Source organism: Desarmillaria tabescens, assembly GCF_030435595.1.
Source record: "Desarmillaria tabescens strain CCBAS 213 chromosome Unknown EV420scaffold_35, whole genome shotgun sequence".
NCBI lineage: Eukaryota > Fungi > Basidiomycota > Agaricomycetes > Agaricales > Physalacriaceae > Desarmillaria > Desarmillaria tabescens.
Window position 1 is genome coordinate 212,153 of NW_026848334.1, and position 24,062 is coordinate 236,214.

The 24,062-nt window shown below is 47.4% G+C and overlaps 8 protein-coding genes and 1 non-coding gene across 9 annotated transcripts; 5 read left to right on the forward strand and 4 right to left on the reverse strand.

Annotated features, from left to right (window-relative positions):
- Nucleotides 1-4,021: 4,021 nt before the first annotated feature.
- Nucleotides 4,022-5,534, forward strand: EV420DRAFT_1704971 (uncharacterized protein; the record flags this gene model as incomplete). The annotated part of the gene is made up of 1 exon (XM_060479535.1): nt 4,022-5,534. Exon 1 carries the CDS (start codon nt 4,056-4,058, stop codon nt 5,532-5,534), a length of 1,479 nt encoding a protein of 492 aa, XP_060327374.1. The 5' UTR covers nt 4,022-4,055.
- Nucleotides 5,535-6,997: 1,463 nt separating this feature from the next.
- Nucleotides 6,998-8,104, reverse strand: EV420DRAFT_1562094 (uncharacterized protein). The gene is made up of 3 exons (XM_060473886.1): nt 7,977-8,104; nt 7,422-7,923; nt 6,998-7,365 (listed from the first exon to the last, which is right to left on the reverse strand). Exons 2-3 carry the CDS (start codon nt 7,641-7,643, stop codon nt 7,198-7,200), a joined length of 390 nt encoding a protein of 129 aa, XP_060327375.1. The 5' UTR covers nt 7,644-7,923; nt 7,977-8,104; the 3' UTR covers nt 6,998-7,197.
- A 758-nt stretch (nt 8,105-8,862) lies between these two features.
- EV420DRAFT_t198 lies at nt 8,863-8,958 on the reverse strand. Its single transcript has one exon. It is a non-coding gene; the product is annotated as a tRNA-Lys (tRNA).
- A 984-nt stretch (nt 8,959-9,942) lies between these two features.
- EV420DRAFT_737534 (acid protease) lies at nt 9,943-12,266 on the forward strand. Its single transcript, XM_060483262.1, has 12 exons — nt 9,943-10,127; nt 10,177-10,625; nt 10,684-10,781; nt 10,836-10,866; nt 10,920-11,004; nt 11,056-11,082; nt 11,146-11,171; nt 11,217-11,360; nt 11,425-11,467; nt 11,524-11,633; nt 11,687-11,832; nt 11,883-12,266. The coding sequence occupies exons 2-12, from the start codon at nt 10,343-10,345 to the stop codon at nt 12,117-12,119; spliced, it is 1,230 nt and encodes a 409-aa protein (XP_060327376.1). The 5' UTR covers nt 9,943-10,127; nt 10,177-10,342; the 3' UTR covers nt 12,120-12,266.
- A 49-nt stretch (nt 12,267-12,315) lies between these two features.
- EV420DRAFT_737463 (uncharacterized protein) lies at nt 12,316-14,325 on the reverse strand. The gene is made up of 2 exons (XM_060483261.1): nt 14,058-14,325; nt 12,316-13,996 (listed from the first exon to the last, which is right to left on the reverse strand). Exons 1-2 carry the CDS (start codon nt 14,178-14,180, stop codon nt 12,413-12,415), a joined length of 1,707 nt encoding a protein of 568 aa, XP_060327377.1. The 5' UTR covers nt 14,181-14,325; the 3' UTR covers nt 12,316-12,412.
- A 1,099-nt stretch (nt 14,326-15,424) lies between these two features.
- EV420DRAFT_1274633 (uncharacterized protein) lies at nt 15,425-15,835 on the forward strand (the record flags this gene model as incomplete). The annotated part of the gene is made up of 1 exon (XM_060467853.1): nt 15,425-15,835. The coding sequence occupies one exon, from the start codon at nt 15,425-15,427 to the stop codon at nt 15,833-15,835; it is 411 nt and encodes a 136-aa protein (XP_060327378.1).
- A 1,349-nt stretch (nt 15,836-17,184) lies between these two features.
- Nucleotides 17,185-17,783, forward strand: EV420DRAFT_1766603 (uncharacterized protein; the record flags this gene model as incomplete). Its single annotated transcript, XM_060480883.1, has 1 exon — nt 17,185-17,783. One exon carries the CDS (start codon nt 17,185-17,187, stop codon nt 17,602-17,604), a length of 420 nt encoding a protein of 139 aa, XP_060327379.1. The 3' UTR covers nt 17,605-17,783.
- A 2,811-nt stretch (nt 17,784-20,594) lies between these two features.
- Nucleotides 20,595-21,737, forward strand: EV420DRAFT_737583 (uncharacterized protein). The gene has a single exon (XM_060483264.1). The coding sequence runs from the start codon at nt 20,741-20,743 to the stop codon at nt 21,533-21,535; it is 795 nt and encodes a 264-aa protein (XP_060327380.1). The 5' UTR covers nt 20,595-20,740; the 3' UTR covers nt 21,536-21,737.
- Nucleotides 21,721-23,428, reverse strand: EV420DRAFT_737573 (putative casein kinase-1 hhp1). Its single transcript, XM_060483263.1, has 5 exons — nt 23,316-23,428; nt 23,123-23,261; nt 22,781-23,068; nt 22,505-22,727; nt 21,721-22,442 (listed from the first exon to the last, which is right to left on the reverse strand). The coding sequence occupies exons 2-5, from the start codon at nt 23,150-23,152 to the stop codon at nt 21,907-21,909; spliced, it is 1,077 nt and encodes a 358-aa protein (XP_060327381.1). The 5' UTR covers nt 23,153-23,261; nt 23,316-23,428; the 3' UTR covers nt 21,721-21,906.
- Nucleotides 23,429-24,062: the final 634 nt, after the last annotated feature.

A 24,062-nucleotide genomic window follows, 5' to 3' on the forward strand; every position in this document is an offset into this window, starting at 1 on the left:
CATGGATGGTGAACAACACCGGCAGAACTTGCTGATGTCAAGTGACCAGCGGGAAGGCACGGCATGGTGTCGAGATTGCGATGCCGGCAGAAAGATAAATGATATGGGCCAGCTGGCGGCAGGCCACGCGATGATCATGGAGTGCATCATATTGCTTCGATTGCATTGTCTACAGCAAGCGGGTTTTCTTGTGTTTGCTTGGAAGAGGTAATTTGTTCCCCGTATGATAATTGTCTTTATGCTAACTGATATGTTTGTGTAGCTTTAGCATGGGCGCTTGGAGCTTACGTTTAGTCAGAAATGACTCCGCGGTTTCATTGGTCTTCGGATTGGGAGAGGTGTGGGGCGGATGCTGATGAAGATGATGGTTGTGCTCGCATCATGTGCGACTCACCTCGTCCGTATTCGTAGCCAAAGCAGCCACGGAGATTTCATTGCCTGCAGGAACTCATCCGAAAAAACGAAGTCACTTCGAGCGACACGACATATTCCAACTATGCACAGTGATTAGGGTGAAGGCGATGCAGTGAGGAGAGTACCAACTCACAAGTGCTAACACTGCCATACACTCTCTGCGCTTCCTTCAAGAAGCTATCAAGTTAAGTGATCTTAGCCATTGCAACTTTCATGCATCCTTCTGCATTGATGATGGATTCCACCTCAGTTCGGAGATCATATTCGTGGGACGAGTATGAGGATGGACGAGACCCAAGTCGTTTATCTGATTGAAGCCACGAAGCACAGAGATGTACTTGTAACACCATGGTGGCACAAGTAAAGACACCGAAGGAAGCACTGTCCGGGAGGTTCCCTTTCTCAAAACAAGCCAGGACACGTTCGACGTCGTCAACCATCAGGCATAGCAAAACTAATACCGTCAAAGGAAAGTATGTCAGCACAAATAGTATGGGAAAGAGCCACACCAGGTTGAGAATGACGAACAAATTCTCTCTATTCAAATTCAAGAACTACTTGCAGCGTGCAAGGGCGTGAAACTCTTAGATTTTTGGGGGAATGGAGCAAAGACTATCACCATATTTCTGTCATACTACATGTTCAACGAAGGATCTCATTCATCTGAAGTGCACACAGTTTCTGGCGTGAGGAGGCTGACGTAGTCTGAACGAGGTTAGTTGGAACTGTGAATGTTGGCAAATGACGCACCTAGGTATCGAGAGTGAGTGACTCGGACACCAACATCCCTTCATCGAGGACTTCATCTGTAAGTCGAACACCAAGTTGAAGTCGGCGCGCCTCCCATGACAAGGTGTCGGGCGTGGATGGCAGTGGAGAGTCAGCACTGGAATCCGTGGCTTGTGAAGGGATCAGGGAGATCGCGTAAGTGGAGAGACCGACTCACAGAGGTCGGTGTGCTCGGTGTGCTCTGAGATATCATGAATATCAACACAAAGGATCAGAATGAAGCACAGACCTGAACGCCTAAACACAACCCTAAGGATGTTGAGAGGTCGAGTGAAGGTGGTCCTAGAAATCGTCGTCATCGCTTCACAATGAGTTGGCTTGTCAAGTTCACCTTGCGGCATTGAGGAGTTTACGAAGTTTCTTGGTTCTGAGTAGCTCCATCTGCCGACTTAGGTGTGAGTGGTTTTTCGGGGAATGGTAGGGTTTAATCTCACTGCTCAGACAGGTATCGGTATTTTTTGGGGTGCTTAAATACGGTGTGCAGGGAGGACAGTGGTGAAGGAAGTAATAAAGATGTAGCGTGGGAGGAAAGGTAATCCGTGGCTACTTACGTCGGGCTCAGGCAACGAATGACTTCACAATGAAGATACAGCCCCGACAACTTATTCTGGCGCTACGTACTTCTCACTCACGTCCCAGATCTCACATGGTATTTATGCACATGCTGATTAGCCTTCGAAGGACGTTTACCATTATCATGCGAATCAAGGCTGCGTGAAATCCAGGATCCCTCCCGAGTCTCTGCACCAAACTCCAGATATGTCTATGACATCCATTGTTCGGATGATGAAGGGAACACGAAGAGAGTTGAGGAGGCTTGACATCGAGTTGGGTGGAACGATAATGCCATCCGAGTTTAGGAAACTAGCGGGCCTCTATACACTGCACCTTCGGGCTGTCCGAGAGAACGACACCTACTGTCTATGACTTTGAGTCTCCTTCTCGTTCCAAGATTTAGACACCGGAACGTCTTTCCGTGGTCGTTTACTCTGAGATGGCTTCGGTGAATCGGGACCATGTTGCACGTGATCACTCGACTAGGAGGAATAGGTATCAGTCCAGAGGTGATAAGCAGAGGTCCACTGTCCATGGTTGGGGTCGGTAGTCTGTCTTTGCCAAAACTACCCGAGTCGCAGGTCCAATCTGCCCCATTGCTACCTGGACAAGTTGTAAGTCTTCATGTTGTTCGCTAAAGGCATATATTCTAATGTCCTTAGAACCAGCATCTAAATTCTCTGATTATTGCAGGGTCTCATATGTTTGATGTATTTCGTATGTATGTTTTCTTGCTGTACGCCTTGCTGTCTTACTTGTACATGGATTATATCACAAAATTTGTCGTATTGCATACAGACATGTTTTCTTGCTATTTCACTAGTAAATACAATATAAGACTGCTTAAGATTGACGGCTTAAGTGAACATCTTAAGATTTATTGTGCGATTGGCCAGCGGCTTTAACGGTATGAATAACATGTAAATTTGCATGAATTAACCCTCAAAAATGAAATTTTACAATAATTATGTAGCATAAATGAAAATGGGGGAATAATAAAGATTAAATATTGCGTGCTTGATTACGAGGATGTGACGGAGTGATGGAGGCTAGGCCCCACGTGACTCTCCGAAAACCCTGGTTCTTTCCGAAATCAGGGGATACTGCAGCTCTGGGACGAACAAAGCTAGGCACCATGACCGAAAAGAAACATTGCTCTCTCGGTCTTTCCTTTTCAGTTTCGGACCATCTTCTTAGCACCGCATCAAGCTGTCTGCTTCAAGTTGTAATTTCCTAAACTTGACGGAGTCCGGGAGGTCTTCGAAAGAGACTATAGACCCTTCAGCTTCCTTTTCGTGATAGCGTCAGCATGGCGAGCATACAGCAGGCGTAGGACCGAGGATCACTGGATTGTTGACATGCAAGGAAGCAAGAAAGCGCATGACAGGCCAGAATCCGGAAAGGGATAAAGGTTCCCACATCATCGACGCGATTTTCCGTCGGGCCGGATAGGCCTTTGATCCCGCGTCAACACCAACATCTTCATGCCAACTTCTGGCTGATTCGTACAACAATTATTTTCGGCATGATCTGTTTCGACTTGTATGTTTTCTTCCCATAGACACATCTTTCCGGTGAATTGGCTCTTTACATCGCATGAAACGACGGTCTGAGTCACCGCTACTCGAAAGGCAATCGAAAGGCGACCTAGAACGCAAATGCAGCCAATATCACTACTCCAGCTCTAAGGATTATAGAATACATATGGAAGATATTGGTAGTCAGATCAGCTTCTTGCTACCCTTTCACACTCCATTTGAAAGACATGTTCTGAAAAATCATAGTGTTTTTGTAGGTCTTGCGGAACAAGTGCCCATCTGTAGCCCCAGATGCTAGCGTATTCTTGAGTATAAGTTCTTCGTACAATTATTGTAAGCTTCAGTATTCGCTCCAAATTTACACTCCCTCATCAATCATCATGTCAGCTTAGAATTTAAGTGATAACGTTGAAATACCCTCAGTGTGTGTGTAGTGCTTAGCTTGAACTCCGGATCCAATTAGGTTCAATATTTCAAAGAAGATATAAAATAAAATGAGGCCAAGCTTAGCCCCTTCCACTTTACAGGAGTGACACCCGGCCCTAAATAGCAGTCATTTGTCGGAGTCGATTTGAATTACCCCTGTCCATCCTCTCTCCAGCGATCAACAAGAAAAAAAGGTAAACTTGTGAAACTAACATTATTTCCAGCTTCTTATCACAAGTGTAGATGCCAGACTCTTTCCCCTGCCAGAAATGCGGCCACAATCGATCGGATGGCACTCTTTCGTTCCGCTCGCTTGACCTATCAGCAACGCGGATGGACGAATTGCTACAATCAAATAATCCACCTCTTCATTTCGAGTGCATTCACCTGGAGAGTCTTATCGGTGATAGCCATGTATTTTTGTCTGGGCTAAAGGATCAGATAACCCAAACATGTGCTGTGCTTGAGGGATTATTAGATGAGGAGAGGAGCGTCGAGCGTTTGGTTCAATCCTGCAAGACAATTCTATCCCCTATTCGTAACATCCCCGAGGACAGAGTACACCGAATTCTTGTGACATGTTTGGACATTGATAAGCCAGAGAGAAAGGACTCTTTGGATGGGAAATCTCCACCTTTGGTCCTTTCGCAGGTCTGCAGGGACTGGAGGAGTGTCACGTTGTCTACATCTCAGTTATGGTCGTCCATTTCCCTGGATTTCGACCGATATCGGAATGAAGTGGCGTGTCTATATCGCCTTCAAATGTACATTCTGCGATCTGGGATGCACGATATCACCCTTTCCATACGCAGCACAAAAGGGCTCTCAACGAAGAACCCTGTTACCCCTATCCTTTTTTCAAGCGCAGCACGATGGGTTGACCTCCATATCGCCATTCCATACTTATCATTGCACGCTTTGTCTGCCGTCAGAGGATCTCTACATCGCCTCACTCGTCTCCGTGTGGAGTTCACGACTGAACCACGGATGCCGCTCTTCCCACCTTCCAAACCCATATTCAGAGCCTTCGAGTATGCGCCACTGCTCCGAAGCGTCTCCATCAATAGTGTATGCAGTGCGGTCGAACAGGTGAGTCTTCCGTGGCCGCAGCTCACACAGTACACTGGGAACGACTGGACGAGCACGTATATCGATATTTTAAAGCTCGCGCCGGATATGGCGAGCATGTCTTTGCAGTGTGACGATGACTGTGGTTTTGATATTGTCCTCCCTTCTATACCGTTTCGCCATCACGGGCTTCGTCGGCTTCACGTTTATGAGGAGGCAAAGAAACCTAGGTCCGAGATCCGTTCAGAGGGGGGTATCACTCATGTTCTTTCGCATGTGGAATTACCTGCTCTAGAGTCCCTGAGTATGGCGTACCGGCACCCAAACATATGGATTCCTAGTTCTCTGCACTTGGGTAACCTGAGCAGCCTTTCGATCGATGCATCTTTCATCATTCCCACTGGGGCGCAGGCTGATTTACTCAGTCTCCTCAGAACGACACCATCGCTGTCGCATTTATCCATGTCCATGTCCATGGCCCCAGAAGAGGATGTGATTCTCGTCGGGCTTAACATTAGCATCAATCCTGACGTCGTTCCCGGTCTCAAGTCGTTGGCTTTCCGGTTCATAAACATATCCCCCGGTCTGTCGAGTGTTTTCGTTGATATGGTTGAGTCTAGGAGGCCTGGGTTGGAGAGTCTTCGTTTATCGGTGCCGCTTGTCATGCTGCCACCCCCCAGTGCGCTGGTTGACCGTTGGGCAGGGCTTTGCGATGGAAACTTTGTTACATATGGCGTAGAGTGAGTAGGATTTTTTACTTGGCACGTCGAAATCAACAGTGATATGCGCGTTAAGTATGGCTTGGAACCCTGAGAGATAACCTTCTCCTTGCTGCGTTGGCAGGTCGTCCTGCGCTTCTACGTGCGTGTAACTTCTACCGAGAGTGTGAGTAAAGGGTGAAATATAGTGAACCAAGCGATTCGCTGGCGCTTTATGGGATTCTGAACAATGGAAGGCGATCCATGGGAAAACCTGTAGCGCACTTAGAAGTTCTGCCTATCTGGCCATCGGGAGTCAGTACGTTCGATTGGTAAAGTATCGTGAGACTCGACTGGGCGTACCGTAAAACAATCAGATACGCTCGATAGAACAAGACAGCGAAGAAACTGACGTCGTCTTCTCAAAACACGATAACATGATTATCGACAGCAAGAGCAGTTACCCACTGCACTGCACGCTTGATAATACCTAACAGCCAGAAATCAGACGAGTAGCTCAAATCCCATGTCCTGCAGTTCCTGGTACTCTCCAGTCCCTTCGGAGAAACTCGGAAAACCCCAGTTTAGTGTGGTCATGCCTTGGTTAACCACACCACAAAAAGCGAGAAAAGGTTACATGCCTTTACATAAGATGACTTCGTATATAGCCCGATATAAAGATAAGGCATGTTCATATACCTGTATAAACGAGCCATGTGTTTATTTTGGGATACTTGATATTTTAATCCTCTCAGTCAGGTTCATAAGAGGATATAACCATTAGAAATCTCAGTCTAGGTTTATTTAGGTTTGTAAAAGCTTTGCAATCCGGTCATAGAGGAACATCATCATGGCAAAACTTGCAGAGTTGTAGACTCGGGGCAAAAGGAAGGATGACAGATACATTCTAAAGACAGAGATTCATAGGAGGAGGATTTTGTTGGGTGAACGTGCTGGCAGTTGTGATGCTACATGTTCCCGCCGGTGACAGGGCTGGCAGGCGAGAGGCCCCGGGAAGCTCCCGCCAAGGTTTGTCCGGATTTTAGCATATTTTAGGCCCAAAAAAAGCGAAATCTTTGTCCGTAGATAGCATATTTCAGACCCAAAATTTGAAACCCTTGTCCGTAGTTAGCATATTTTAGGGCCTCTGGGGCCTGGAGGAATGGCACCTGGCGGAATCCCTGTAGTTGGAGAAGCATAGCGAAGACTTATTGGGATCTGAAAGAAGGATGAAAGTGACACTGAAATTTCATCCAGAAAATGCAAGGCGAAGGACGCCGAAATTTGGCCTAATTTGGCCCGCGGCGCTGTCCGGCACGGACGGACCGGGAGACGCCTTGTCCGAGTTAGCATATTTTAGGCGCCAATCTTTGCATATTTGAGGCCAAAAAATCAGGGTTTTTGCCGGACAAACCTTGGCGGGAGCTTCCCGGGGCCTCAGGCGAGAACAAGTTTCTAAAATCGGTATCGTGATGTGCAACGTCATGTCACATGAACGTGACAGACCGCGATCTTTGCTTTTCTTTCTACCGCCATCTTCCCTGCCATCCCCAAACCCACATTCTCCAGTTCTTCACATGTGAAGCCATCGAGAAAAGCTACTCCCACCCAGAAAACCTTCGAGCACATCCAAGAATGCATCGAAGAATGCCGAGCATCGCCAGGTTTCCCAACCACCAGCGAGAAAACGGTTTCCGACTCCACCAACTTCAGATCTGAAGATGACGAAGCTGATTATGAGGTCGACATGGAGCAAGACAATGGCAACAACAAGGATCTTGGCAGCGGCAGTGCCTACGGTTCGTCTGACGATGAACACACAATGCATGAAGGTCACGGCGATGCCGAGAACATAATAGCGGTACTCGAGGGCAGAGGTGTGTCTCCTGTTTGCTCTGTAGTGTACATTTTACCGAGTTTTTCATACCTGCAGGTAACAGAGGGAGTCGAGTGACGCTACTTCTGATTGGAGGTGCTTTTGGCATCGGTTTACCTTCGTGCCGCCGTATAATAACTGCTCTTTCCAGTACCACATCGACCATGCCCACGAAGTGCTGAACAATGTTTCGCAATGAGAAGGATAGGCAGGTGAGGAGGACAATAAGGATGGTAGATATACAACAAGGTGCGCAAATTCGAAAGCATGTATGCACATATACTCTGACTTTTGTGGTTTCTTTAATATCAGAGTCTGCCCCACGGTTGGAAAATATGTCTTCTCACTGTTTGTCTGTGATTTCGCTGATTTCGCTCTTTAGGCAAAGTCGTTGCGATACATACGGATACCGATCACAATGAACATCCAAGATAATTGTCTGCCTAAGAGCCCCATCATGAAGATGACTACCCGTTATTGTGACTCGTGAGGCTGGGTCCGATGCTTTGATGTTCAGCGGCATCTCTATGCTCCTGCACAAGTTGCATTTAGCCTTTCTGTAAGTTTTTTCTGCTGTTATTCCGTTCACATCTCACTCAAATTGTTATACAGGTTTGCTTTGCACCTCGAATGCGTGACTATGCTCTGTACCCGTATCCCTGGCCACTTCGTATTAGTGTATGTAATTTGTATTTGGTGGTTTCATCGCCGCATTCAATAATATACTCGTGTTCATCAAATGCTGCTGCCGTCTATTGAAAATGCTATCGTATATAAGAGTAACTGGCGGTAATGTCTTTAATAATCATTCTAAGCTGCCCAAACTCTTATGAAGTGATATTAACTTGAGGCTAATGCAGGTCAGGCCGTAAAGGTATATGCCTGTTTACCAGGATTATATGGGATTATATCTGGACATATATACTGCTTACGATAAAATTGAGGTACGTCAGACATCTTTATAGCCAAGTCTATCGTTGAGATTGTTTATTAGACGTTAGGTGGGTTAGACAGCTTTCTTAGGAGTAATTTCGGTTTGTACATGCTCATAAATGTTGACCATTTTCTGTGGTGCACCATGTGAATACTTGTTCTTTCAGCTAACGTCGTTCTTCGCTGCTGAACAAACGAAACTCAGGCTGATGTCGTAATATCAACAGCGTCTTGTTCAGGCATGTCCGTTCCGTGAGTTAATAAATGATGTATCAAGAACTATGTAGATCGATAAGCCTATTATGATAAAAAATGAGATGTATTTACAGGAAAGCGCGCAATAACAACAGTAAATGTCTGTTTCGAATGATATCCCAGCCATGCAACGACGCGACATTGCTTTACGGTTGTCGTTTCAGCTACTGTATCAACTGACCTGTAGCTGATGAGAAGGTAAGGTGCCTAAAGAAGGAGAATTCAAGAAGGAACGCGTAGACGGCGGTACTGGACAGTGGAAGATGATCCTAGGAGACTTGCGAACTTCCAAAAGGGCAAAAGTGTAGGTAGCCCACCGCGAGGGTCGAACTCACAGCCTTCAGATTTGCTTAAACCGCCCAGCCTGTTAAGAGTCTGACGCTCTATCCGATTGAGCTAGGCGGGCTTTCCTATTGGCGCATCATAGAAGGCTAGCTGCAGGAGTGGGACCACCTCACAGAATCATTATGCAACGCGTGCAGTTGAATTCTTGATATCGATATTCGGTCATCACTTGACGAGGCATGATGTGTCCCTGACGCAAGGCTACATTCTCTCAACGGATACTGGATGTCTGGTAAACAAAAAGCATAATAAGGACGACTAGCTCACAAGGCGACTGTCCTATTATGTCCTATTCCATCATTCTTGAATCGCCGCGGCGTTGTAGGAGATTGAAGAGGGTGTCTGGTCCGCTACTGGGGCTGCAAGGTTAGAGCGAGTAGGATCTGCAAGTTCGGTACAGCGACGGGACTAACGAGAGTAGCGCAGAACTGCAGCCTAGATAGTGATGGTGGTTTCAAGCTGAAGAACTTTTGCCGCGGCCCCGGACCTGCAGCATGGAAGTTGCCTACGGACTTTGAAATCTGCGACCGGCATTTCATCGGCACGAAAAGTACGTTCGGTTCTTCAATTCTACTTACTGAAGTTCTGTTACGTACCTGCTGCAGCTATTACTTCCTCCACCCACCTCAAAGCGTCAAGCTCGAGGCTTGAGGTCAATCGCGAAACATTCAGCGTGGATAAGTACGGTTTCGTTGCTTCGCCCTTTTACGTGTTTCATGCATGATCTATTCGCTACTATCTGGCATTTAATTGTCCTGTCTTGGATTCACAGTTCAGAATACTCGCCACTATTGCCGAATACATGCCATGGTCCATCTGTAACGTCTAGCTGAAACAGTAAGCAAGCTTTCAATAGCAAGCAGCACTCTTGTCCAACAGTAAAAACTTGCAGGCGTTTCGACACGGATCCTTTCCTGCTAACTTCTGTCTGATACCCTTAACTCAGCTTTACCCACCATTCTCTGTCGAATTTCCGGTTATATTTCTCTGTAGAGCAAGCTTAGCAAATAATCATATATCATTCCACAATGAAATCGACGGAGAGAATGGCCTATGCTCGTCCATGCGCATATACTGCTAGGCCTGTCAGTCTACCCCGGTTCTGCAGACGTTTCATGGCCCCGTTCCATTCTTGCTATCGTCGTCCTTCCAGCCGTTCATCTATCCCAGCCCTATCTTCTTATGGACTTCTACTTTCAATAGCACGCACCACTGCCATCCGTCAGTACGGTTAGTGATAATTCATATGCTATAAAATATCCTGACTAATACTTATCAGGCTCCATAGCATGGGAAAGCACTTACTCGTAAGAGAAGCAGCGCCACCATGCCTTGCGTCAAATCCTATAGCTCGTCTCGTCCTCTGATTAGCACTTTCCTCTCAAGTATAAAAACCACCGTGTCACCAAGCCTTCTATCATCTTAAACTCTTTTCTCACTCAAAGATGCTTTCAGCCTTTTTCATGCTCTCTTCGCTAATAGTTTCCGGGATTTCAGGCGCCATCGACATCCCTCGTAGGCCCGTATCCCTTCCCATTGCGAGGAAATTCAACTTCAATGGCACAAGCTCTATTGTAGAACGAGATCGGGCTCGAGCGGCTACCCTTCGATCTCGTGCGAATGGAGTCAGCCGGGATTTGGCTGGACGCGCTATCATCAATGAGGATGTGGATAATGCTGCAGTTATCTATACAGCTTCTATCGGTGTTGGTAGCCCTCCAACATTCTGTGCATGTTTTCCTTTTCGTCACGAACTCATTGATGCGCTAACTCTACATTACACTAGACAACTTGATTGTCGACACCGGCAGTTCGAATACTTGGGTCGGTGCAGATAAAATGTACGTGCGTACGCGCACCAGCAAAGATACCTTTGATGTAGTGGTAGGTGGTCTCGTACTAGTCATTTTATTCAGTCTTCTGATAATATCCACGCAGTCCGTTTCCTATGGCTCCGGATCATTCATTGGCAAATAATTAATTCTACGTCCCCATTGTCTCTACTAATCATGTTTCGTCCAGGGTGGGAATGCATAGACCAAGTTACTATCACGCCAAACTTGACCATTAAGTCGCAGTCAATCGGCGCGGCTTTCTTGTCTTCCGGGTACGAATCTTGGACCTTGACGTTCACAAGTATATATTGATTCTAAAATAGCTTTAACGGCACCGATGGTATCCTCGGGTAAGTCATGGATCGGCCATTGCATGCTTCCAATCTCTCTAAAGAATTTGCAAATGATCACAGAATTGGTCCCATCGATCTCACTCTTGGTAAGCGGTTCATTTGTGTCATCTCCGAGCCTAAGTTTGTCCTAGGAACCCTGTATTTCGATAACGACGCACTCATACCCACTGTCACCGATAATCTCTATAACCAAAGATTAATTATGGACAATGCAATTGGTGTGTACTTTGCACCTACGACTGATGATGAGGTCACCAATGGAGAGCTTTCTTGGGGTACGTATCTAAGGTTTTTGAACGTTCTTTTTTCCGTCTTATACTGATTCCGAGTCTGATCTAGGAGGTCCGGACAACTCCAAAATAAGGGGGGAAATTAGCTATGCGTACGCTCTTCATCTCTGATGAGACCCTGGGCTCCATGTTGACCACGTTACAACAGCCCACTTACGAACACCTCCCCGGCAAGTAAATACTGGGGTATCGACGAATCTATCACCTATGGAGCCGAAGTGCCCATCCTATCTTCTACCGCTGGTGTTGTAGATACTGGTAAGTGTTTCTCAGATTGGATCTCTAGTCGTACTCTGATTGAGCTGAGCTAGGGACGACCTTCATTTATATCGCTTCCGATGCATTCAAAAGGTACCAGTCGGCCACTGGTGCAACCGTGGACAATACCACGGGTCTTCTCTGCATCACTTCGTCTCAATACTCCAACCTTTCAAGTCTTTACTTCAACATTAACGGTGTAAGTCTTATTCATTGATCTAGATGGACTACGACTAATACTGCGCTCAGAAATCATATGAGCTCACGCCCAATGCTCAAATCTGGCCTCGTTCACTGAATACGGCCATCGGAGGCAGTCCCAACGACACATATCTCATCGTTAACGATATTGGCCACAATTCTGGACAAGGTCTCGATTTCATCAACGGCTATACGTTCTTGGAACGTTACTACACAATTTATGATACCGCAAACTCGAGGATCGGGTTTGCTGCAACGTCGACAACTAATGCTACTACGAATTAGTTGTCAGAGAGTGTTGAGTCAAGATCTCTTAGCAGCGCATGTTTTTAGGAATCTTACATACAATCCCAATTTTTTATCAGTTTTTCGGTGGCAGGCTTGATACAATGTGTGCTGCTTTCCACAATTAATCGTAGAACTGGGAACCAGGACTCACCAATGACGTGATTTCATCCATGTTACGCGCCACGCCTTGGACGGTGGATTTTAATCTCTCCTTAATACTGGGTCCTACTGGATAGCCTAGATAACTCTTAATACAATTACGCCGACAAATTTCCCGAGGAAAAGATCCACTATTCTACTCCATACACGACAAGTCCGTCGTCACATATATCCTTCCAACGCCCAACCACATCGGGATCAAGTGATTCCATAGCGAATGGTGCAGAAAGTCGAAGACATTGCAGCGCAGTACAATTAGACGCAGGATATCTTCGGGAATGAACCATATCAATGAAAGAAGGATCGAGATGAGGCTTCTCATTTAGGAACTGAATAGTGAGAGAAGTGAGACTGGGGACAACGCCCGGGTTGATATTCCCATTGAGCCCAAAAAGAATCCCATCGCATTCACTCCCTTCAGGCATCAATGGACATGGTATCAATAAACTGGAAAGGCATGACGTCGTTTTGAGAAGACTGAACAGATTAGCTTGCGCTTCAGCAGAAAGAACGAGTTGCGCGTCGATACGCAGGGACCTCAAGCTGCCAGCTGTCAAGCCCTGTAGTGAACTAGGAATTTGGATGGAGGCATTCCCGTATGTCATCCTCAGAGATTCCAGCATAGGAAATTCTATACACGAAAGAAAACGGATAATCCCCCCTTCTGAAATTACCCCTGTATCTGACTCGTTGGCTTCGTGCACATGAAGTATACGGAGGCGCCGATGAGATAATGAAGGAGGGTGTGTAAAGTCAGGCCCAGAAAAATCACATTGCAACGAGACGCTCTCCATATTCGGTGCGAGCCTCAAGATATCAATATACACGCTTCCATAGTCGTCCCCAGTATACCCAGTGAGCTGAGACCATGGTAGGTTTATTTGTTTAACTGCTTGACACAGGTTCTTTGTGAAGAACTCGCGAAGCAGCGGAGCGTATTCGAAGGCATCAAATACGGGCTTGACCGCTGCAGCGGGTACCTTGACATGGCCTCTGGTAACCTCTAGCGAAAGGCGACTCAAGCGGTGGAAGGTGCCTCTGGCAGCGGAGAAGATATGTATAGAGCTATAAGGAATGGAGAGAGAAAGATCTGTCCACCGCGAGGCGCATAAGAGAAGAACAGGTAGGAGATGACTCTCTGAAATATCCCCCCCGCTGTGTATGGAGAGTGTGATATCGTGTGTCGCAGACCGAAAAAGACACATCTGAAGGAGATACTGACACGCCAGCTCATTGTGATAGATGTCAAAATCCACCGTAATGGATGACCAAAGCCGGGGTGTTGATAGTGAGGTTCTCCTCCAATCTCTGCAAACCTGGGAAAGAACTAACCGCGTAAACTTCCTTCTCAATGAATCCATCCCTTCTCTCTCAGTATTCAAACATGCCAAGAAGATTTCGTGGATGATGTCCTCAGGAATTCTACGAATCGGGTGGACGATTGTCTTGCAGGATTCAATCATATGTTCGACGCGCCGTTCCTCGTCCAGGAGTCCCTCGAGCGCAACACGTGTCTCAGTTATCCGTTGCTGTAGTCTCGCTAAGAACCCGTGGCTTTCACAAATAGTGCTATCCAGGTGAACATGCTCAGCTTGAAGGGGTGGTTCATTCGATTTCAGCAGTTCCTCCATTCGTGGGGGTACCAGAATACCACAATGGAATGAAAGATCTGGTCGATTGTAGCCGCATTGAGGACAGTGGGAAGAGGCTGGCATCTACGACGACTATAAGCTTCAAGGAAGTACTAGAATTTCTATAAGAACTGAGAACACTTACCTTTGAATCGACTTCGGACGGATGATGATGAGTTAGAGGGAGGAACTGATTAGGGGTGAGTACACCCCTTTTTGAGCTTGTCGAGGACCGGCTGTCCGATGCCGAAACATACGTAGGTCCCATGATACTCGAAGACGTGGTAACCGTTTTACAAACAACAGTTTTACGTCTCCCATACCTTTATGAATATATCAGCAAGCTCCTTTCCTCGCGGGCGGGTGGTTTGCCACTCATAGGGGATACGAGAAGGTGTTGCAAGGTTGAATTCTCTGACGAAGAAACAGTACAGAATCAGCGGTAAGGGAGGCATGGTATTAAAGAGTGGCGATTACGCCCCGATCCTGTATCAAAAGAAACCAGTCTTTTGGGGTGAATAACTGGTTACAAATCATTCTGACATAACGATCACCCTTATGACCTTGTACTTGTCGACTTTCGAGGAGCCGCAGGACGAACGAGTGGTGACACCCAGATCGACTGTTCATCCGCATACGAGCCCAGCCTTGTTGGCCTTTGGGGATGAAAGATGGAACATAAGAGGATGTGTTTTATGGGAACAGCACTACTTTCGTATGATATCGATGACTTTTAGTCTCGACAGGTCGGAGTCATGGCTCATAAGCAGGACGGTGAGCGAAGGCGGAAGCTTCAAGCGCAGCTCAGGAGGACTTCTTCCCTAGAAAAGGCTTTGGGATTGCAACCGAGAGTAAACTCTCAAAGGTACAAAACTGATATGTACACAATCCCAAATTGATGTACACGAAACCTTAACCCTAAGAAAAGTAAGGTTAGGTTTACATTCAATGTCAGGAGGGGGGGACATACATATATAAAGGGTACCCATCCTTCCCCAGGCCCCCACATCTCTCCCTCAAACTACCACCATCGCCTACTCTTCCCCTTCCCTGCCCCCTTTCGCCTACGTTCGCACCCATTCAAGCAAACCAAAGTCCCTCTATTCATCTGTAAGGCTTTCTTCTGCTATTTGGTCCATGAATGACGGCGACACGAAGACGATGCGCATCCAGCGAGAAAACATGGGGGCCATGGCTACACAGCAGGGTAGTATGGAGCTCCCCGAACTATATTCATCACCAGCGACGGCGTTCTACACCCCGTCAAGGGCGTCTCTCGTTATTCCTGTCTATGGCAACGCGCAGCTGACCACGACGGTCCCTACACGCCGCCATTATATACCCAGTCCCGACGCGTCTTATATGGGATCTGTACACGGATACGTCGCGCCATCCCCGCCACCCGCTCTGGGTAAACCACGCCATCGTCACATCCCGCTGCCATCCCAGACAGGGAGTAATATCCCGATAATGTTACATCCACTGCTACGGCCAAGCCGTGGAGAAATGTTGATGGAACTCGACTTTGCTGCTCAGAGTCTGTCGGGCGTACGCGTTCTTGGCCATGACGGCTGCGTGAAAGAAGCAGCGACCAACCCGCCTCTTCCGTCACTGGCTATCGTCCACCAGATGCTTCCGTGGCCAGTAGTCATTCAGAGGTCGGGAGATCGAGAGTGGGTTACAGTCGCCGATGTTGTCGAGACACTATGGCATGCTCTGCACATACGCGACCCCATAACGCCATCGTCGTCGCTGTCGCTCCTCGGAAATCAGGATAGTGCGCCTTTTGCTATTCACGGGATGTCGGGTTGCGTGGAGCGAGGGATTGTCCACCAGCCTAGACTGGCATATCTGAAGGGAAAGACACGGTTTACAGGACTCCGCCCCATTGAAGGCGAGACCTGGGAGCTGCTCGTCGTGTAGTACGCGCCGGTCGCATCTATGTAGGTACAGAATATTTATTCAATGTAGCCGCAGACTCTACGTATGCACTACAAGCATGTATCAGCTACGCTCAACAGATAAAGACAACGCACTACCTCTGGATGATATGGTTTCGCCTGTGGGACCAGCCCATGAGAGGGCGGTGGTCGTCGACGTCGAGAGTAGCAATGCTCAGCTGCAAGTGCTCAGTAACCCTAACCCTATGATAAATAGGGTCAGGGTTACAGAACACCGCAAACTCTAATTGATCAGTCCTCAAGTTACTCGTACATCCTTGCATGTCCCGGTTGACGACGGTCCTGCAAAAATTGCCCTGTCGACATGACTCTCTGCTGTACCGGCGAGCGAACATGACGATACCGTCTTGCAGCAAAAAGGAAGGCTATGACTGGGAATCGCAATCACAACACCCTGTCATCCCAGTCACGTCGAGCCCAAAGTTAAAGCATTCTGCTTCAGCTACAGGGAGTTGTCAGCCTCATGATGATGAAAGATAGCAAATACCTACAAGACATCTAATTCAAGATGAGACACCGCCACGGTAAATATCTGACATCACAGAGACGCGATGTCCTGAGTCAACGACATTTCAGCTCCGTCTTTGACTCGACTTCCCGCAGCGGTCACACTAGCCATCCAGGAATATCCTTTACTAGACGTCTTCCTGTTCTCTGATTACCAATGACGGCTCACAAGCAATTCAGGCAAGGAGTGCAATGGAGAGAATTTGGATGCTGAAGAAGCGATTGTAGTGGTTGGAGAAAGAGATGGTGGCAATGAGTACGAGAAAATAAAAGAAGAAAAACGATCTGGAGCTCGGCGCTGAGGGGACAAGTTCGAGTTTCTGAAAGGACCCAATGGCTTGGAAGATGCATGGTCATTGGTATCTCTTCCCATGTGGTGAACGCATTTGAAGTCGTTCGAGAGGACAGGGACATTCCGCAACAGAAAAGAATGGCAATTAGGCTTTATTTGAGGCCGACGAGACCGACTCCACACATTCGAGTTGACATAGAAAAATCTGATTCTTTGCCGCTTGCACAACAGCAGATACGATGGGCGCCTCTCCGTATGTATTTTGATGTGTGTCGGGATGGATACAAGGACAAAGAGCTGACGTGGAGAACGCGGGCCGAATTTGACGGCAGAAAACAACTCAATTGTATCAAGAGCAGTTCCACGTCACGCTTTCCCACTGAAAGGCATCATGATATACACCCTACAGACGGGCATCTCAGGCCGTAAGATTGAGCAGGCTACAAAAGTGCGACTATCAGAGCCCAAATACTTTATACCAACAGCCGATACTCACTTTACTTGACTGTGACATGAGCACATCCTCACAGAGCGTTTCCTACATTGCGATGGTGACCAAGGCTGCCACGCGAGGCGCCTTTCGCCTACCAATGACGACACATCCTGACCAAAGCTTCATTGCAATAGCGATATCTTTAGCTATCGGCATGTTTATCGTCACCGCCTTGTTGGCATTGAAGTTGCAAGAGCTGAGGACTAGGGTGGGACGCCGAAAATTGGCGGGGGATGGCCACGATGTGCTCCTTGAGGAATCCAGTGACGTGACCACATATGACGATGAGAATAAAGCGCAGCTGGGTGCTGTTGTGGGATTAGCGCTTGCCGAAGAGGTGCAAGTGGGCGACGTCGCTCCGATGGATAACCCCGAGTCCGAAGGGATGAATGAGCTGCCGATCAAAGAAACAGGAAACCATTCGTCGGGAAAGACGTAACCCCTGGTACGATACTATCGTGTGAACAGACAGATGAGCGCTAAATTCGCTGTACAGCCTTGAAAACTCCGTACCTGCTGGTGTTTCCGCCAAAAATCCCCCTTCATTATCTCTCCTTCGACTCTTTCGTTATCTGTATTGTATCTGATAGGTTATAACTGGGCTCTTCGCCTTGCACTAGAATACCTGTTAGATATATATCTTATAAGTTCACGGAAAAGGCTGACCTATATTATCATCTTGGCCATCCGACTTCGACAAATGATTCCATCCTATCACGTAACTGGTACTTGCGGGAAAGAGTCCTGCTCACGTCGAGTCACAAATCGCAAGGATTGTCGCAGTGTCGGATATTCAGTCTGATCGTGACCAAATGACAAGATTGTAAATGCGCCGAAACGATAACAAGATGTCCACAGTGCAGTGTTCTCCCTCCCTATCCAGTCAATCATTTATTCATCCCCGCATCGCCATGGTATACTGGAGCGAGATTGTGAAAGACGACCAATGATCGATTGTTGCTTCGCCTTGTTGGTACCGACCGAGTGCTATATGGCTCCTGTAGAAGGCTGTTTAGTCAGAGGTTCGACAAGAGAGCTACCGAGACCAACTCACCAGGCATCGATGGTCGGTCATACTCTGCAGAGCAAGCCGTAGGCCAGAGAGTGATGGTGGTGGTAAAGATCAACAACTCGTACCGAAAGGCCGATTTGTTTTCGGACTTTGAAATATCCTGTCGGCATTTCTCGGCAATAGCAAGCATTGGATCCAATCAAAATATACTCGTAAGTATCTCCACTTCTCCGTATTTAACCTTCAACCTTTGTATTCTACTGATTTACATCCTCCAGATGCCACAATCCTAAGAAATCTAGTCCTGAATGTAGCTGTACCCAGTATATCAACTATTGACTATTGGTTGACGCGTAAGGACCCGGATTCTTCTCTTCGTTTCTAATACCAACTCCTCTCAAGAGAAAATGGTAAGCTTACCACGAAAAACTGTTGATTCCACATCGTTCGTACCCCCTGAAATCAGAGGTAAGTCTTGCAGCTTGAACTGTTGACATCAAAGCTGCAATATCAAGGTTTCCAAGGTAAGTTTGCACGGGTGACGGAGGAAGAGGGTGATGTAAGCTGAAGACTCAGGTTGGTTGTATGACTTTCTGTCATACTGGCGACTCAAAGGCGTACGGAACAAACAAAGCATAATGGTGCTATTTTAAGTATCGTGTTTTGTATCTGAATGCTTGCCCAATCTCTGATAATATGTACTATATAGGATTCATGAAGAATTCAGCATAGCGGGTGCGAATTTTCATTGGAACCACGCCTTCTAAATTCCATTCCGAGCCCGAAGTACGAGGCAGAGCAAGGCATCAACGTCTTTTCCATACTCGGTCGACTCATCCGGTCATCCGTGAAGATTGAATAAAATGTTACGACATCGGAGGATATCACTTCGCGAACCTGTTGTCTTTGCGGAACATATTGACACTGGAACAGGCACAGATTACCATGACAAACAAATGCAGTTGTTACAATGAGCTAACTACAATTATACAGATCACACCGATTGGTGTAGGATACGCGAAATAAATATATGTACAAAGTGAACAATGAAAAGCAACATGCTAAGATATGTATGCGGTATGATATCGAGAGTGGATGCATAGTAACGGACAACAATTATAACGATGATGGAAATGTGGGCAAATGATCTGATGAAGGAGCTCATAAGCGATGGCAAAAACAAAAAGGAAGAAGAGAAGGATAACTCACATGATTCTTATCGCATTTCTTTATCTAGTCCCGAGGGGGCACTCGTTTTGAAAAGATAGTATTCAGGTGACAGAATTATATATCGAAGAACGGATACTAGGAGATAACTTAGGGCCCGTTCGCGTGCACCCATTTGGACTTAGCCAGAGGGCTCTGTTAAAGCTAAGAAAATCGGTCACAAACTCCGGAGGCTAGGACTTGACACCGGCACCCTTTACGAGCGTCACAAGATCGGGATAATTCAGATGAATGCGGCGGATGATATCCGAATGACCGAATGATGTCAAGTGATCGTACACAATAGCGGTAGTGTTCTCCCAAAATTGTGTTGATCTGTCTGGGTATTCAATTCCATTCGCAGGCGTGCTATATTTTCCAGTCTTGTTGGAAATGCCGTTGTTGTTGTGTATAGTGAGCGGGAGCGCGGGCAGAGGGAGTGCAGCATCCGTGACAATGGAGTGACATGCTGAGAAATCCCAGTTAAACAGACTTAAACGGCCAGTTTAAAATCTGGCTGAGAAATGGATCTAGCCGGGTGCACACGAACGGTCCGATCCTAGTATCTGTTTCCCGATATATATTTCTGTCAGTATATATCGGGAAATGAATACTAGGATCTACGGGATTCCAGCGGCCCGGATAAGACGCTAAGCCATTCCGGGTCATGGCTGACAACCAGTTCGAGTGCCAGAGTTGTGAGGTACAGAATTCGATTAAGCGGCCATGACCTGATATAGACGCATAGGTCCTGGTTCGCGGCTCTTCAAATGACAAGTTTTCACAGAATACTGCCAAGATCTCAGAGAGTAGATAACTTGAAGGAATTCCTATCATACAAAGCGGAAATGTTCTGCAAAGTTAATATGGAAACTTCAAAACCGCCGAAGGTTAAGGATGAGCTGGTAAGAGGATGAGTTTCTGGGAGCAGTACCAGGTTCGTACGATATCGAAGAATTTTGAATCTCGACTGTCGGAGTCACGGTTCCAAAGCAGGGCGGTGAGCAAGGACGGAAGCTTTTGAAGCACAGCTCAAGAAGACCTCTTCCCTAGAAAAAGCGTCGAGATTACAACCAAGAGCAAGCTCTCAAAGGTAATAAACTGATATGTACACGATTCCAAATTGATGCACATGAAACCTTAATATAACCCTAAGAAAAGTGAGGTTTACTTTCAATGTTTGGAGGGGGTACATACCATATATAAAGCAGCCCCATTCTTACCCAGGCCCCCATACCTCTCACTCAAATCACCACCATCGCTCGCTCTCATACCACCCTCCTCCTTCATCTGCACTCATTCAAGCAAACTAAAGTCCCTCTATTGATCTGTAAGGCTTTTTTCTGCTATTCAGTCCATGAATGACGGCGGCGCGAAGATGATGAACGTCCGACGAGAAACCGCGGCGACAATGCATACACAGCAGGGTAGCATAGAACTCCCCGAACTGTATTCATCACCAGCGACGGCGTTCTACACCCCGTCGAGGGCATCGGTCGTTATTCCTGTCTATAGCAACGAGCAGCTGACCACGACGGTCCCTGCTCGCCGCCACTATGAAGGCAGTCCCGACGAGTCACATAGTACGGGAACTATACACCAATATATCGCATCCCCGCCACCTGCTCTGGGTAAACTACGCCATCATCACATCCCGCTGCCATCCCAGACAGGGATCGATATTCGGATAGTGTTACATCCATTGTTACGGCCAACTTGCCATGAGGAGATGTTGATGGAACTCGACTTTGCTGCTCAGAGTCTGTCGGGCGTACGCGTTCTCGGCCATGAGGGCTGCGTGAACGGGGCAGCAACCAGCCCCCCTCTTCCGTCACTGGCTATTGTCCACCCAAAGCTTCCGTGGCCAGTAGTCATTCAGAGATCGGGTGATCGAGAGTGGGTGACGGTCGCCGATGTTGTCGAGACATTATGGCATGCAATGCACATACGCGACCCCATAACGCCGCCGTCGCCGTCGTCGCTGTCGCTCCTCAAAAATCAGAACAATGAGCGATTGACCGGTAGCGGGATGTCGGGTTGTACAGAGCGAGAGGTTGTCCTCCTGCCCAGATTGGCATATCTGAAGGGAAAGACACGGTTTATGGGACTCCACGCCATTGAAGGCGACACCTGGGAACTGCTCGTCGCGTAAAGCGCGCCTATGTAGGTTTGTAATATTTATTCAATGTAACTGTACAGACTCGGCCGTATGCACTACAAACATGTATCAGTTACGTTTAACAGATAAAGACAATGGACTAAAAAAAACAATGCATTTTCATTTGTGAGTGCCAGTGCATGAAAGGGCGGTCGCAGTCGACTTCGAGAGTACCAGACTTGGTTAGCGTCGATTCCACATCGTTCGTATCCCTGAAACCAGAGCTAAGTCTTGAACTGTCGACGTTCAGGCTGCAATATAAAATTACCCGGTCTGTTCAATTTCATTACCGAAACCACAGCTTGTCAGGTGGAAAGAAGCTCAGGCTCAACGATGAAAAGACCAACGACTCCAGACCAACCAGTTTACTCTAATACTTCTGCGATCAAGGGGATACAACTATCGAGGTCTGCCTCCTGCTCTGCGGGCAACGCCAAGTTCTTATCTCGCTCTCCCTGACGTGAGTCCCACATGTCAATGTCCATTCCAAAGTAACTGTCCTCACCACGGTCGTCACTACTGGAGTCATCGTAGTGGTCGTCGTCTTCGCCAAGGATCTCGAGCTCAGGCTCATCTAAAACGCGAGTATTGATTTGTGCCGGGACGCAAGGTGTCCAATCGAGTGGTCCATTACTACTCCCCCCAAACAAGCGCCTGAACCTGCCGTAGTCGGGTAGCTGATTAAAATCGAGGGAACGACTGTCGTCGAGCAGGTCTCCGAATTCAATGGGAAAGCCTTCAGACAAATCTTTGCCTGAACAACTCAATTTCATGAGTCGGACGATCTCTTGTGAGCGCAGCTGAGACTCCTCGCGTGGACGAGGTTTCCAAGGTAGGTGTCCGCGAAGAAGGAAGAGGGCTATGTAAGCTAAGGATTCAATGTCATCCCGCGGAGAAAGATCTACAGCGTGATATAGATAAGAATTAATATGTTACGAACTCGAAGGTGTGACGCATACTAACCTATTCCTTTGTGAGAATTCAGGCTTGCCCAGTAAAGAGACCCGACTATGACTCGGCGGTCCTTTAATGGATTGTACTTGCTGGGCGGACCATGGGAAAACGGCTTGGAGATTCCAAAGTCGATGATTTTGATTGTCGAATCATCAAATGCGCAAAGGAGATTCTCGGGCTTGATGTCTCGATGCACAATTTCGAGCGAGTGTATATGCTCCAGTCCCGCCAGCTGTGAGTCCAGTTCAGTTATTCCTGCAATGCCTAGATTCATGGTTTACGCACCACTTGATCCACGATTCGGATGACGGTCGTCAACATTATGCCAGTCCCGGGACCATTCTTCTTCTGCTGCTCCGCAACGTTCGGCCCCAGAATCTCCGTAGTCATGTGCTCGAAATGCTCCAGTTGGCCGTAAGCATATACCAAGGGAATAGCTGCTTGCCCTTTCAAAAGTTGGAGTATACGAGACTCGTGCCGAAGAATTGGCCGCTTCACTCTCATCGAGACACGGGAAGTCTTGAGAGCCACCGTTTTTCCGGATCCTCGTTCAGTCGCCTTGAACACATAACTCTATTGTTCAGTTTGAGTGAGGGGACAAACGGGAGATTTGACTTTTGGACTCACAAAAGTGCCATGCCCCAAGGTATTCATCATAGGGCGCAAGCTGGTAGATCAATCCAGCAGAGTTCATGGTGTCTACGATAACTTGGAAGCTTCAGGATCTAGCATCCATGGAGCAGTATAGAATCAAGCGCACTGACACCTAGTTAATTCAAAATCAATACTCTCAGCGTTCAGAACAATCGGTTAAACCGGCCTCTTCTTTCCTCAGAAACAGTGAGCGTTTCCAGCGGTAACTCGGACAGAACAGCTTAGAGCGATATCGGAATTATCTCGGTGGGAAAAGGAGAGATCCGCGAGAATAGAAATATATCGCGAGTCAGAAAATAATCGGTCCGGCCCGCCCAAAAGGTCACGTCGATGGCGTGGGAACCCTCGGCTTTTCCCCCGCCGCTCCAGTTCCAACATCCGGTGTTTCCTCGCTTCCTTGCACTTTCTCCGCAGATCGCGTCGATGTTCTAGCCATCCCCTCATCGTGCGCCTGCTGTCTAACGACCATGCTAACCATCAAAAAGGTAGTGAAAGCGTAAAGGTCTTTTGACCAAGTTGTCACACCTATTCGTTGACTTATCGGCGCGTCGTCCCAATTCCACCCTGCTGAAAAAATATTCTCCACTGTACCCGGAATCAGCTTAACACTATTGACCGCTAACGACTCGGATTCTTCGTCTCCTGTGCAAGCCTCTCAAAAATGGCGGGCTTATTAGCAAAAACCCATCGTCTCTGTGAACACGTGCCGTCCGGAACGCGCCGGGTCCAATGCATTTCATCTGGATATGAGCGTTCACATTCTGCGGACAACCGCATGAGCACAAACGAATGAAATTTAGTCCTTTCCCGAGATACTCTCCATATTTCGTATGGCATCCAACTGCGACGACGAAGGATATTTATTTCCGCTTCCAACCGACCCAGCGTGATTGACCTTCACCCATGTCAGATG

What these genes read in the sequence shown, in the direction of transcription:
- EV420DRAFT_737583 (XM_060483264.1), top strand. Translation starts at nt 20,741, where the DNA reads ATGAATGACGGCGGCGCGAAGATGATGAACGTCCGACGAGAAACCGCG.
- EV420DRAFT_737534 (XM_060483262.1), top strand. Translation starts at nt 10,343, where the DNA reads ATGCTTTCAGCCTTTTTCATGCTCTCTTCGCTAATAGTTTCCGGGATT. An exon ending in AAGATACCTTTGATGTAGTG is followed by an intron (nt 10,782 to 10,835) that starts GTAGGTGGTCTC and finishes ATATCCACGCAG; the next exon opens with TCCGTTTCCTATGGCTCCGG. An exon ending in GGCACCGATGGTATCCTCGG is followed by an intron (nt 11,083 to 11,145) that starts GTAAGTCATGGA and finishes AAATGATCACAG; the next exon opens with AATTGGTCCCATCGATCTCA.
- EV420DRAFT_737573 (XM_060483263.1), bottom strand. Translation starts at nt 23,152, where the DNA reads ATGATGAATACCTTGGGGCATGGCACTTTT. An exon ending in CCTTGGGGCATGGCACTTTT is followed by an intron (nt 23,069 to 23,122) that starts GTGAGTCCAAAA and finishes ACTGAACAATAG; the next exon opens with AGTTATGTGTTCAAGGCGAC. An exon ending in TCCGAATCGTGGATCAAGTG is followed by an intron (nt 22,728 to 22,780) that starts GTGCGTAAACCA and finishes CTGGACTCACAG; the next exon opens with CTGGCGGGACTGGAGCATAT.
- EV420DRAFT_737463 (XM_060483261.1), bottom strand. Translation starts at nt 14,180, where the DNA reads ATGGGACCTACGTATGTTTCGGCATCGGACAGCCGGTCCTCGACAAGC. An exon ending in CGTCCGAAGTCGATTCAAAG is followed by an intron (nt 13,997 to 14,057) that starts GTAAGTGTTCTC and finishes TAGTCGTCGTAG; the next exon opens with ATGCCAGCCTCTTCCCACTG.
- EV420DRAFT_1562094 (XM_060473886.1), bottom strand. Translation starts at nt 7,643, where the DNA reads ATGTGCATACATGCTTTCGAATTTGCGCACCTTGTTGTATATCTACCA. An exon ending in CACTCGACTCCCTCTGTTAC is followed by an intron (nt 7,366 to 7,421) that starts CTGCAGGTATGA and finishes CAGGAGACACAC; the next exon opens with CTCTGCCCTCGAGTACCGCT.